The sequence below is a fragment of the Bison bison genome, unplaced genomic scaffold (genome assembly GCF_000754665.1).
Source record: "Bison bison bison isolate TAMUID 2011002044 unplaced genomic scaffold, Bison_UMD1.0 scf7180017864032, whole genome shotgun sequence".
NCBI classification, from domain to species: Eukaryota; Metazoa; Chordata; class Mammalia; order Artiodactyla; family Bovidae; genus Bison; species Bison bison.
In genome coordinates, this window is record NW_011494604.1 from 3,553,292 (window position 1) to 3,568,483 (window position 15,192).

Here is a 15,192-nt window from a genome sequence, read left to right on the forward strand (position 1 = left end):
CCACCAGGCAAGTCCTCTAATACATTTTTTCTTTTAGCATAAGGTTAGGTTGGAAGAAAAGGCTTTTGATTTTAAAGGCCAAATGGAAAGCTATTTTATTTCGTGAGCCAAGAGAGGATACACTTCAGTGGGATGAAAAGTGTACCTACCAAGATGACTTTTGCTTCTAACAATTTTATCTTTTTTTTAAAAAAGGTAAAAATTTAGAAATCATATATCATTTCATAATCTTATTTTTAAGAAATCCAACATTTTGGCATAAGACAAATGTATACAATTAAAGAGTTGACTCATTGGAAAAGACTCTGATGCTGGGAGGGATTGGGGGCAGGAGGAGAAGGGGACGACAGAGGATGAGATGGCTGGATGGCATCACTGACTCGATGGACTTGAGTTTGAGTGAACTCTGGGAGTTGGTGATGGATAGGGAGGCCTGGCGTGCTGCAATTCATGGAGTTACAAAGAGTCGGACACGACTGAGCAACTGAACTGAACTGAACTGAAACTCTTCAAAACATAGTATGGCATATATTATTTTTCCACAGGGCATCAGATACTAATAGATATAGACCACTTTGTTAAATAACAAAAATCATATGAAAATCAACACAGTACTTCATTTATTTACTGTATAAGTCTGGCAAACAGCACAAAAATTCAGCAACATTTCAAACATGTAAAAAAGTCAAATGTTGAACAGTACTGAAAAAATTTTTTTACATAATTAGTAATAATGAGTACACATGTAGAGTTCTGCAAAACTAGCAAATTCCAAGGGTGCTTGGCTTCTGAACATACACCACAAAAACACATACACAAAAGCAATATAATTTATCTTTATAAAAATTACAGCCAAGCAATAAAAAAGGATGATAATAATGAAGATACTAATACATATGTTCACTACATATATCTTATACATTGAAATGCTACATCTTGTACCCTGAAATGCCATGTATAGAGAGCCAAGCAGAGTAAATTTAGGCTCATCACTGAGGTTAAGAATTATTTAAGAATTTAATGCTTGTATATGTAACATACTCAAAACTTTCTATATAGCAATTCCTAAATTATAACAATGTATTCCACTGAGAAGTTGAGTCTTCTTTGTTGGCAGTATAAAATTTTTGACCACATCAAAATTCTGGTAAAACACACACTGAAGGCATTGTCTAGTGTATTAATGTTCATGGGCATTAATGAACGTAGGAGAAATTCTTAGATTTCACACTAAATTTCAGCTGAGCTTTGTCAAACCAAACAGCTCAACTGTAAGGCAAGAAAAATTAACCCTCTCTGATAGATTAGTGGGCCTTAGCATATAAAGATAAGAATTCAGTCTTAGGGAAAGACTCCCTACATAAGCAAATATGAAACAGTGGGCACTGAAATGAACTTCTAGAAATGATCTAACATCTTGATACTCAGACACTGGTTCAGAAGCAACAATCTGTTGGTATATTTTATCTAATTAACATTTTACAATCAGCACCAGTCCCCAAAACCTCAAATTATAATATTTAATCTTCATTAAAATACATCCTTTTGTGCTATATTAATATAACTATTAATATAATCAAATTAAGGAAAGTCGAACAACGCAACTTACTATATATTTTTGTGTATGCAGGGTAACAAATCTTTTTATTTACTTGTGCTTCTGTTTTGGGGTACTTTGATTGAAGAGAAATTCATTTCACAGGATTACATCTTGCTAAAGCATTCTTTAGCATTGGTCCAAACTTGAATTCCCTTTTAAAACAAACAAACGGAAAAAAAAAAAAAGCCCCCAAAACCTTAAAATGTAATTCTGGAAGGATTTTGAAAGCCCAAGTACTTGGCTTACTGGTATGTTAGATTTCACCTTTCGGAATAATCAATAACTCCAACAAACAGAATACTTTTTCTGGCAATGGCTAATGTAAGTCAAAGTGAAATACTTCTGAAAAAAGTAATAGAATCATTGTATGAGCCTATCTTCAAAAAAGAGACAGAATTCCTACTTCTTTCTGAAAGACTCATTTACTCCTATCATATACTCATATCATTTCTACTTATAAAACAAGTTTTGCAATATCTGAAATGAAAAACTTGATTAGTCTAACAATTAAATATAATTTAATGAACTATTAATTAACCTAATAACCAATATTTTGATAAAAAGTTATAAACTCCCTCTCAATGGTTACAGCAGGCTATTTAGCAAAAACTAACACGTTATTATATACCTAATAGGCTTAAACAAAAACACATGTTTGTAAAAAATGTAACAGTAAAATCTAGAAAGTGGTAGAAGGTATGTTTTCAACAAACAAGATATATACATATATATCTCTTGTTTATATATATATATATTCTCTAATAACTTCTAATTTATGAAGAATATTTTAATACTTATACATTAAAGTTTATCAATATTTACTGAGGCTTTGAACAATAGGAAAAAAATCAATCTTTTTAGCTTTTTTTCCTCCCTGATGGAGCACAAAAGAAAAACAAAACAAAACCGCACAATCCTTTAAAACGTCCCAGATTGCCTTACTAAATGATTTACTGAGATAAAGCATGCTGAATCGCTCAATAAAGTGAGAAGCACTAGAGAAAGGTAAGGCACCAGTACTGACTGGTAAACACAGGCAGCACTGGGGCTATGAAAATGAGGTTAAGGAAGATTATACATGTTGTTCTTACAACATCGTTTTAGAAAAATTTCCATCACTGCCAAAACACTTATTTTAACCAGAATAAGCTTCAGTGTTCATACCTTATATGATAGGTGTAAGTGACATGTTTATTAATACACACTTTCATGTGTATCTTTTCAAACTCATTTGTATACATCCAATCATTTAAAAAATACACACTTTCCTCTTCCCCACAAAAACAGGATTGCATTATAGGCACTAGTGTGTAGCTTGTTTTCTCATCTGCCGTCCTATTAGGACATCTTATTAGGACAGTGCATGTGAGATCCATCTTGTCTTTTCTAACAATGAATACTCCATTAGCTACTACTTTATCCAGGCCCTAACGTTTAGACCATTTTCCAATGAAAGTATGTATCGCTATTAGGAATGGTATTTTAATGCCCTGTTCAAGAATATCACATAACCATATAATGCTTTTAGTACATATTTTCAAATACAAGTAATAAATAGGGCATACAAATCTGAAACTTCAAATGAGTGGAGACTTGGTAATTAAGATTCTGATTATGACATTTCTTTCAAAATTAAGTAGAGAAACTGGGAAACATTCTGGAAAAGAATGGACTTTAAAAATGAAAATGATATATACTTTGTTCCAAATAAGAAACTGATTTTAAAGAAATTTGCCAGCACTTCTGAATATACTGGTACCTTCACTGAAACCAAAACCTACCTTTTTGCACATACTGATCTGCATGACTGCGTAGCTTATGAGGGCCTCCTTTAAATCATGGTTCTTTTGTTCTTTGAAGCGTTCAATATCAGCCCAAGCATTTCTGACAAACTCTCTGAAATAAAGGGTATAGTCATCATTATTATTCGTATTTAAATTAAGTAAACTATATATTAATTCAAATAAACACTTCTCATCTGAGTTGGGTTTTTGTCTATAAAGTGAGAGAAAAAGCAGACAGTCATACACTCTTCTATAATTTAATAGTCTCCTTTACCACAAATTCCAGCTTCAAATTATTCCTATAAAAAAGATGTAAATGGCTCCTTGAACCAACTTATAAGCCAACAGATGCCACATGAACTTACCTGCCTGGAGTCACTGCAAAACACACAGTCTTTTCAACAAGATGGATTACGTATTACATTTATCATGTATTTACTTTAAATGACAACTAAAGTTTTAAAAATTCTGAGAGCCACTTGTCTTTTTAACTCTGTTCTTGAGTTTACTTTGACTTACTTGACACCAGCAGTTTCAAAAATTAACAAAACCACCTCCAAATCAGTGAAACTCTTGGTCTGCCTTGATTTACTCAACAACTATCAGACAAAAACAACATGAAAAATGGGCCCAGAAGTAATGGCAGATCTCTGAGAACTGAATTTCTAAAAATATTTATGGAATAATTATATTCTAAGCCATATGCAAGGTGCTGGGACACAAAGATGAAGAAGACACAATCACTGACTTTGAAGGGTTCGTATAGCCAAAGACAGTCACACTGTACAAACTGCCACGGGGTAAGGGTATGAACCAAGTGCTGTGACAGCCTGTGAGAAGGCTTAACAAAGGGAGCAGTTCAAGAGCTGGGCATTGCAGAATGATCAGGCTTTTAACTGACAGAAAAGAGCAGAGGAAATATGCAAAGGATAGAAATCATGTAAAGTGCAAAAAAATAATATTATGAAGTTTAAACACTTCCTTCTTCCTCTTTCCCCCAACACTAACACAAATGCTTCTATGTAACATGATTTTTGATTACTCAAGTTTCTTATGAATATTCAATCACTGTATTTTAGAAGATGAGGCTACATCCAGGGACACTGATGAAGCTAGGAATGGTTATAAGCCACCTGCCACAGAGCCTATAAGTCTAGCCATGTTAAACACCCCAGCATTTTTACCTGCCTTCCAGATTTTTAGACTTAAGTTGTTGTTCTCCTTCCTTTATTTGTTCTTCTAGCATCTTTATTCTGGCTTCTCTCTGCTCTGGAGTTTCTTGACCGAAGAGCTTGGTAGTCATTCCCTTCAAAGAAAATGTTCTCACAGTCTAGGATTAAACAGAAACAGATGAATGGATAAATAACATCTGTACACTGAATATTTTTCAGTCTTAAAAAGGAAGAAAATTCTGACACACGATACAATATGGATGAACCTTGAGGACACTGTGCTAAGTAAAATAAGCCAGTCACAAAAAGACAAATACAGTACAAGTCTTCTTACATGAAATATCCAGAGTAGTGTAACTTACAGAGACAGAAAGTGGAATGGTGACTGCCAAGGGCTAGGTAAAGAGGGAAATTAATAGTTGATATTTAGTAAGTATAGAGTTTCAATTTTGCAAGATGAAGAGTTCTGCAGGTTGGCTGCACAACCATGTGAATGAACTTACTACTACTGAACTTGAAAAATGGTTAAAATAATAAATGCTATGTTCTGTATATTTTATCACAATTTTTTTTTTTAAAGAGGAAATAGCCATTTCCCCCTAACTCAGACAGAAGACCACAAACCATACAACCAGGGGGCTACTATTAAGGCTTATGATACTAGAGATGCTGAAGAATCAAAAAAGGAAAAATTTTAACTGAGCTTCTTCATCATATGGAAAAGTTCCAGGTGAAATACTAGGCAAGTTATTTATGTCAGGAGTCATATTCTTTCAATTACTCTGTGATCATAAAAAATGGATAAAATTCAACAGGCAACAATGAAAATAAACCAAACTGAAAAAACCATTTAAAATCTGCATAACTCACACTAAAACTTGGTTATCTATTAATAAAACAGAATGCCTACACCCAAGCCTCAAACTTCACCATCTCCTCACTCTCTGGAGTTTACTGAAGAAAATGCTTTTCCCTGCACATGCAGGAGTAGAGGACCAAGCTCCCTGAAAATGGACTGGAAATTTCCCCTGGATTTTAAAAATAAATCAAGCCAGTGCGTACCTGCTTCATGGTGAAAGGTCTTTCCCCACGTATCTTTATGTGGGTAACCCACAAGCACTTTTAAAAGTACAGGACTTGTTAACTATGAGATGACTTATAAGCAGTGGCACTGTCATGGCCTCATTACTTCCAGATTGTGTGCCCTCACCACGACAGCTTATTTATTCCAATGAAACAGCTGGACAGTAGAAAGCTGATTATAAAAATGATCTAAGTCTAATACAGTAAGATACAAAATTTTGTTCACAAGTACTCACTGTAAGGATTCAAGAATAAAGTACACAAAAAGCTCTCTGTTAGGAGAGAGGCAATGATTCTAACAGGGCAGTTTTTCAAGTTAACTAAAATTTCTATAATGTAAGTGATAAAATTAAATCTTGCAAAGGTCATTATTTCAATCCCAAAGAATAATTTTTTTTTCACTTAGACTTAATCAGAAAAGAGATGGTTCTTATTATACAGTGCAATTTGGCAAAATTTCTTATAACACTATATATGTTTTAATGGCTTACATTTTTTTTAAGACTTAATTTTTTAATTTAATTTTTGGCCACCACCATGCAGCATGTGGGACCTTAGTTCCCTGACCAGGGATTGAACTCGTGCTCCCTGCAATGAAAGCACGTAGTCTTAACCACTGGACCATCAGGGAAGCCCCTAGTGGCTTATATCTTTTTATGTCAAGATCACAACCAAAAGAATTATACAGTTGTCCACAAATTACTCCCCTTGAAAAGCTACAGGCATCCTGCAGCCCATTTCACTTAAGGGTCATTATAATACCAAAGACCCAAACAGAAAACAGCTCACCCCAGTTGCCAGTTCCTCACACTGCTGCTTCTTGGATGCTAGGTCCTGAGCAGCCATCTCCAAGTCATACTGCATAAGTTCATGTTTCCTGCACACAGCCCTAGGAGAAAAAAAGTGCTGCCATTTAATTTTTGTGGCCTCTCTAATTATTAACATGTTAAATTTTTCCTCAGCGGGTATAGTGGAGGCATTCATATCTTACTATGGTCAGAACTTTTATATCTAGAAATTTTAAGCTTACAATGTAGTACCCCAATATTAAAAATTTAATCTAGCAGAACCTAAGCATAAATACTTTATATTTTAAATCAAAAAAGGTTGTTTTCCAGATACTTGCAAAAGTTTTTTCAATAAACATACTGTTATCACATACATTTTTTAAAAAAGCTTTTTTTGTACAGCACTGGAATTAATGCTATAATCTCACATAACAACTGAGTATTATTTAAAAAGATTATCTCAAAATTTTCTACTTAGAAATGTCTATTAGTTTTTATTATCATAAAAGTAATCCATGCTTACTAAAAAAAAAAAGATTCTAATACAGGAATGTACTAAATAAGTTTTAAAAACACTTTCTTCTCCATAGTTCTACAATCCAGACACAATTCATATTAATAGATGGTATATATTGTTCTAGACTTTAGCTAGGCATTTCTGAACTATATACCAAAGACACGTTTCTTTATCAATATACATTCATCTTTTCTATAATCTTTAAGAGTTGCAAAGAGTTCCATTGTGTTGAGCAACCTTCCTTTGGTAAGTTACTTGAAAAAGCTTGGTGTGACCTCTACTACTCAAAGCTCTAGAAGGAAAAATGCTAACAATGTGATGTTTTCATCCCAGCTACTGAACAGCCACAGGAATACTGCTCTTCTGTTTTATTAACAGAATTCTTATACTGATTTTAAAAGTGACAGGAAAATGATTCATTTTTCTAAACTGGAATATCTCCCAGAGAATTCTGCTTGGCCCTGTAGGAGATACCATAAAAACAGAAGACAAAGTCCTAACATTAAGAAATTTTACAACCTTACTAAGGAGATAAAATATGCAGGTATGGAAAACAGAATTTAAAGGTAATATACAATTTAATGACAGATCATAATAACATACACTCAATGTGTAGTCTGCTTCCAATCTCCAAGAAAAAAGCAGAAACAACAACATACAGACAGACTTGAAGTCAGAGACTAAAAGGTTTTATCAATATAATGTTTCAAATATAGTGGAAGTGTTAGTCTCTTAGTCATGTCCGACTCTTTGTGACCCCATGGACTGTAGCCCTCCAGGCTCCTCTGTCCATGGGATTCCCCAGGGAAGAATACTGGTAGGTTGCCATTTCTTTCTACAGGGTATCTTTCCAACCCAGAGATCAAACCCAGGTCTCCTGCATTGCAGGCAGACTCTTTACCATCTGAGCCACCAGGGATCAGAGTCGTCTTAAATTCCTATGTCTAGCACTCTGCAACAGATAGGAATACAGTGAGATCTCAGTCAATATCTAGGGGAAGGAATTCATTTAAAAATCATCTTATTCTCTTTATTTTAGAGTAACAGATGAAGAGAGTGTTGACCAGCCATAGGACTGCATCTGGAACATGTATTATACTTACCGCAATGCTTCTGCATAAAAAAGATACTCCTTTAACTGATCTGCATAATGTTCTTCATCTTCCAAAATATCATCAATAGAAGATGCATACCTGTTTAAAAAATAACGTATATAGTGACTCTTATCAAGATACAAAATATTAATATTCTAAAGAAGGGCTATTCAAAGCATGGTCCACTGACCACTTGCTACCCATGAATGACTGACCAAAATACAGACAATGAGAATAAGTTTGTGTCTGTTAATCCCACACTCCTAATTTATCCCACCCCCAAAGAGCAATCCTTAATTACCATGACAATTCTACTGAATTTTACCAAAATGTGTTTAGCAAGGTCTTGGATATAAAAAAAAAAAAAAAAATGGTCCTTCTTAAGGTAGCTTAATAAGCACTGTAGTATCTTTTGTTAAATATAGCACAGTGCCCCAGTATAGCACAGGGCACTATATTTAGTATCTTGTAATAATCTATACTGGAAAATTTGAAAGAAATAAATATATAACTGAATCATTTTGCTATATACCTGAAACTAACATAGTATTGCAAATCAACTACATAAAGTATAAAAATATACTTTATGCCTCCAAGCCTGCTTCATGTAGTTAAGTAAACAAGTTTACTGAATTAAAAAATAAACAAAAAATCTAAGTTACTGCTCACTGAAAAGCGATGTGCTTATAGTATTTATGAAAGTAGGCAAAATACGTATTCTATAAATATAAATTTACATTTGTGAGAGTGTGGACTTTGTCCTATGTGACTGAAAAATGGCTTGAGAATCATTGTTAAGAGTAGGAAAAACTCTGTAGTTCATAAATCTACGATTCTGGAAAAGTTAATGTTAAGAAAACAAAAAAGGTAAGTGGCTGGTTGGTTGAAGATTGGAAACACAGTGTGGAGAAAGGGGTAAGTGGTAAAGATGTTTTAGGTATTAGTACTAAAATTAATTTTATTTAACGTTTACATAAACCAAGTGAAGGGATAATCCCAAATTCCTGCAAATACTGAGACTGTCCTGTCAACAGAATGCATGAAGACAACAAAATAGTTGAAAAGCAGCTGGTCAGCTTAAATAATCCAAAGAAAAATGATATTTAAATAAAATAATATTTTTGTCTTTTTATTGGTCAGTTGTAGGAGCTCTTTATATATTTGGGTTGGAAATGTTTACTCCCGGTCTGTGGCTTGCCTCTTCACCATCTTAATGGGGTGTGTTTTTTCGTGTGTGGTAAAACGTAACGTAAAATTCACCTTTTTAACAATTTATTGGTGTATACAGTTCAGTGGCTTCGAGTACTTTCATGGTGTTGTGCAACCATTACCACCATTCATCTCCAGAACTTATCTGCCCCAACTGACTCTGTACTCCTACATTCCTTCCACTTACAAAGGAAATCTTTTGATAAGCTAAATTTTTAAATTTTTTTTGTTTTTTGGCACAGCATGTTAGGTAGTAGTTCCCTACCGAGGGCTCAAACCAATGCTCCCTGCAATGCAAGCATGGCATCTTTACTGCTGGACCACCAGGGAGATCCCAAAATTTCTAATTTTGAAGAACAATTTATCATTTTTAAAAGACTTTTTTTCCTTTCATGTCCTTTAAAAAAAATCTTTTGCTTACTCGAAGGCTGCTAAAATAGTCTATTTCCTACTAAAAGCTATAGTTTAAGGTTTTATATTGATGTATGTCATCCAAACTGAATTAGCTTTTATGTACGATGTGAGATATGGCTCAAGGTTCCTTTTTTTTTAATGATTCACTTTTTTAAAAAATTACTTATTTTCCACAGAAAAAACAAAATTTATACAGAAAAAATCCTGTTAACTGCAAATAAAGACAGTTTTCCATCTTCCTTTCTATGCTGGGTCTTTGTTGCTGCATGGGCTTTTCTCTAGTTGCAGAGAGCAGGGGCTACTCTCTAGTGGCAGTGCATGGGCTTCCCGTTGCAGTGGCCTCTCTTGTTGCAGAGCATATGCTGGGCTCTAGGGAATGCACATTTTGGGAGCTGCAGTGTGTCAGCTAAGAAGTTGCAGCTCCTGGGCTCTAGAGCACAGGCTCAATAGTTGTGGCACAGGGGCTTAGCTGCCATATGGCATGTGGGCTATTCCAGGAGCAGGAATTGAACCTGTGGCTCCTACACTGTCAGGAGGATTCTCTACTACTGGGCCAAAAGGGAAGTCCTCAAGGTTCAGGAGTTTTTTTCCCATGAAGATATCCAGTTATTCCAGAACCATTTCTTGAAATGAGCTATGTAAATGTGCATCTATTTCTGAATTCTATCCTATTCCATGGATCTATCTCAATATCTCCTGGTAACTGTAGCTCTATAGTAAGTCTTGAAATCAGGTAATATGTTCAACTTTGTCCTTTTTTTCAAGATTGTTCTGACTACTTCATGTTCTTTGAATTTCTATATACATTTTTGAATCAGCTTATCAATTTCTATTAAAAATCTCTGGAGGTTTGATTGGGACTGTCATTTAGGAAGAATGCTCATATTAACACTACTGAGTCTTCCAAGCTATGAACATGGTTTAATCTCACCTTTTATTTAGGTACTTAGTTTCTCTTAGCAATGTTTATATATAAAGTTCTCAGTGTAGAGGTCTTTCACACTATTATAAACAGCATTTTCAAGCTTTTATTTTCTAATTTTACTAGTATGAAAAAATGGTTTTTTTATATATGCATTATGTATCATGCATTCTCATTAAACTCAATTGTTAGTTCTATAGTATTTTTGGCTGATTCTTTATTTTCTACAGAAAAATCCTGTTAACTGCCAATAAAGATAGGACAGTTTTCCTTCTTCCTTTCTAAGACATGTGCCATTTATTTGATCTTCTTGCCTTACTGCGCTGACCAGGACCTCTACTACCACTTCTACCAGTAGTGGTGGAGCAAACAGTCTTGCCTTATTCCTGATTTTAGGAGAAAACATTAATATTTCACTATTAAGTACAGTATTAGGTGTTATGTTTTACATTGAAGAAATTCTTTACATTCCTAGTTTGATGAAAATTTTTACTGTGAATAGATGGTAAAATGCTTTCGATATACACAGAAATGAACATCTGGATTTTCTTCTCTGTTCTGGCAATATGTGAACTGAACTGAAAGATTTTTGAATGTTAATCTTGCATTCCTGAGATTAACTTCTTTAAGTCAAATCTGTATACAGAGAGCACAATACAAATGCCAGCAAACTTTTTAAAAACAGAAGAATCACTAACACTTTCACACTAAATGTCACCTCCAGTTCTACCTTAAATTCTCTGGGTACTTACACATCCATATGATGACCAGCACTCTGCAGTCCATCACCCATTTCTTTTTCTATGGCACTCCACTCACTATGAAGAAAGAGATAAAACCAAAACCATCAAGAATTATATATGAAATATTATTAAACAGAATCTTTTACATTTTTTTCCTAGTTAGCTTTTAAACAGTATATCTATTTTATTTTTTTCTTGATGATTTATTTTCTGTGACTCAAATATGCTCCTTTCCCCTGAAGTTTAACAACTAAATGCAAATGAAGGCTTTAAAAATGCTAATTCAAAAGTTCATATCTGCTGTTAAGTACAAAGTTAGTATCATACAAAACAGTTGCTGCTTATAAACAGCTTTCTCAGCTACAGAGCCTATGTAAATCAACCATGGAGAATGCTTGTCTTGCTCTTGAATGACTTAATCAGAATTTCTAGGATAGAGCTGAGGCACGTATATTTTTAAACTCTACATGAATGACTGTGATAACCACACATGATTACATATCACTATCTTAACAGGTAACAGAAAAAGACAATTGTACAGAAATACTGGGTGTACCATAAAACTTCAGTAACTTGTACTAAAATTGCACAACAAAGTCTACTGGAACTACAGATCATTTTGTTACCATTTCAGGGAAATTCCTGAAATAAAAATTCCTTTTTATGGAAGATGTATACATTATTATAAAGGGGGGAATAGATCTATAATCTTAAATACTAAGAGATGACATAATTTGATATATTTTCTTCCAGTTATTTTTACTTATTGTAATATGGCAGAGATCATGTAGTATATGCACCTTTGTACCATGTTTTTTCTTGTTAACAGTATTTCCCCACATTATTAAAATAATTTGTTCCCAGCATTGTTTCAGTGGCAACTCTTAATTTTTTTAACCATTTTCTGAACCATTCAAGATTGTTTCCAATTTTTCTGCTATGTAAAGAATGTATAATAAACACCTTCAACTGCAAAATATCATAAAAAGAAAAATTAAAACACTATGATTCTGTTAATCTGCGGTCTTTATAAACTGTTCTTGAAATATCAAGATTATATGCTTATAATACTAGAAGGGAAAACCCTCAAATGGTTTTTAAAATTGTCAAGGAAGGAAAACAAACATAAATAAACATATCTGCTTCTGATAATTTTTACTCATGTGTATTCTCAAAATAGTAATAGCAACAGTTAATCTTTTTTTAGTGCTGGCTGTTTACAAAATGACTCTTTTTTTTTTTTGGCTGTGCTACGTCTGAACACTAATATTCAAATAAATTTCAGATGAATCAAAAATTTCCAGAACCACAAAAATATAGAATAAAAAATATATGCTTTATTATTCAAAAACTAATCACTTGCATGTCAATTGAATTTAATAGATTGAATATTTTTGTATATTAAAAGCCACATAAGTCAAGAGACATATGACAAAGTGGGGGAAAAGTTGCAATCCATTTCACAAACGTCTAATGTTCCTAAAAGATAAACAACTCCTGCAAATCAATTAAGAAACCAGACTACCAGCCCAGTAGGAAAAAATGGCCAAAGATACATACAGACAGTTTATAAGATTAAAAAAATAAAATAGAGGCTATTAATCATCAGGAAAAAAGTTTAACTTCATCCATAATTAGAGTAATATAAATTATAACTACAGTGAGAAGGCATTTTTCACCATCAGGCTGATAAAGACGAAAGTTCACTAAAAATTGTTTGGGTGAGGATCTGAGGAAAACAGACATTAACATTTTGATGATGGGAGTTGAATATCTTCCATACAGGGAAATCTGGCAATATCTACCAACTCAATTATCCTTAGATGCAGTAACAACATTTGTAGAATTTTATCCTACATATATGGACTTCCCTGGTGGCTCAGACGGTTAAGTGTCTGTCTACAACGAGGGAGACCCAGGTTCGATCCCTGGGTCGGGAAGTTCCCTGGAGAAGGAAATGGCAATCCACTTCAGTACTATTGCCTGGAAAATCACATGGATAGAGGAGCCTGGTAGGCTACAGTCCATGGGGTCGCAAAGAGTTGGACATGACTGAGCGATCTTCACCGTTCACCGTGTCCTACATATATACTCAATCATGTGTGAAATGACATGAACATGAACATTAATTAAAGCACTGAATGCAACAGCAGATTAGAAATAATTATCAAGAAGAAACTGGTTAAATAAATTATGATGCTTCAGCTCAATAAAGCCCAATACAGTTATTTGCTGATAACAATATATTTAGGATAGCAGTTTTTAAGTTAAAAAGAGCAAAATAAAAGAAGTGAACATTTACATGTTTAAAAAAGGTGGGGGGAGGGAGGGAGTAGAATGCATTCGTTTGTGTGTTAATATACATTGACGGGCTTCCCTGGTGGCTCAGAGGTTAAAGTGTCTGCCTCCAATGCTGGAGACCCAGGTTCAATCCCTGGGTTGGGAAGATCCCCTGGAGAAGGAAATAGCACCCTACTCCAGTACTCTTGCCTGGAGAATCCCATGGACGGAGGAGCCTGGTAGGCTACAGTCTGCAGGGTCGCAAAGAGTCTGACACAACTGAGCAACCTCACTTTCACTTTATACATTGACAGTGCTACAATACATTTTACTGGAAGGATACACAAGTAACTCAGAAACTGCTAGTAGTTGCCTCAGAGGAGGAAACCTGGGTGGTTGGCAGGCAGGAGGAGCAAAGAGACTTTTCACTATACAAGCTTTTGTTCCTATTGAATTTTGTATTATATGAATATCTTATCTATTCAAATATGTTAAATGAATTATTTTTGACTACTTCAATCAAAAGGACAGAACATTAGCAAGGACAGTCTTCTTACAAGGAGATATGGATAATAACTACTAAAATTTCACAACTAAAATAATCAACAAAAATTCACAAAAGAAAAGGCTCAAAAATTACCAATATATGCAAGTTACATACACAAGTAAATATTCTAATTTACACTAATATTACTCCAAGACTGAGAAACCAATCTTGCAAAAGCCTTAGAAATTATAAAATAAAACAAAGGAAGAAAAAAAAGAAAACCACCAATTCAATATGACAGTGACTTAAAAGAAATCTCCTTGGGTATCCTGCCAAGAAAATAAAAGACATTGCTCACTGCTTAAGAGGAGTTTATCTTTTATCTGCTCAATATATTAGACTCCTTTACTATTTTTTATTTAAAAAAAGGCTTTACAATAAAAAGTTCGAAGACTTAAAACTCCCTGGCAGTCCAGTGGCTAAGACTCCGCCACTACAGAGAGCATAGGTTCGATCCCTGGTCAGGGAATTAAGAGCTTGCAGGAAAAGTCTGAAAACTACTACTATTGGACAGGATTTAAAAAATAAGCTTTTGGGACTTCCCTGGTGGTCCAGTGGTTAAGAATCTGCCTTTCAACGTACAGAAGGTGGGTTGGATCCCTGGTCAGGGAACTAAGATCCCACATGCTCCAGGGCAACTAAGCCTGCGCGCCACAACTAGAAAGCACATACCTCACAAGGAAGACCCAGCCCAGCACAGAAATTAAATAAATAACAATTAAAAACTATCTTTTGCTTTGCAGACTCACATATATTCAAGAATTACAGTTCTTACGCAAAAAGCTGATTAGAGCTAGTTGTTGTTTATTATAAAAGTTTGTATAATGCATACCTGAAAACTCGCCCATAATTCCCATGTACTTTATATACACCATATAGTCGATCTGCTACTCTCTGGAACAAATATTCAAAAGAAATTGCTATTAGTTATAAACAGTTCACTGTTTATAAGTTAAAAACAGATCACTAAAAATATATTTTATCTTCATTAAAAAATACATATGTATACTTAGTACAACTTGAAAAATACGCCAAAAAA

General features: G+C 34.1%; 1 protein-coding gene across 3 annotated transcripts in view; it reads right to left on the minus strand.

Moving 5' to 3' along the window:
- Window positions 1-597: 597 nt before the first annotated feature.
- SNX4 (sorting nexin 4) overlaps window positions 598-15,192 on the minus strand; it is a 52,602-nt gene continuing 38,007 nt past the window's right edge. For all 3 annotated transcript variants that reach the window (XM_010834289.1, XM_010834292.1, XM_010834291.1), the window contains 7 exons: window positions 14,986-15,047; window positions 11,336-11,401; window positions 8,048-8,137; window positions 6,429-6,528; window positions 4,569-4,714; window positions 3,382-3,496; window positions 598-1,752 (listed from right to left, as the gene is read on the minus strand). In XM_010834289.1, coding sequence (XP_010832591.1) covers window positions 1,705-1,752; window positions 3,382-3,496; window positions 4,569-4,714; window positions 6,429-6,528; window positions 8,048-8,137; window positions 11,336-11,401; window positions 14,986-15,047 — 627 coding nt within the window. In that variant the 3' untranslated portion in view covers window positions 598-1,704. The remainder of the gene's footprint in view (window positions 1,753-3,381; window positions 3,497-4,568; window positions 4,715-6,428; window positions 6,529-8,047; window positions 8,138-11,335; window positions 11,402-14,985; window positions 15,048-15,192) is intronic.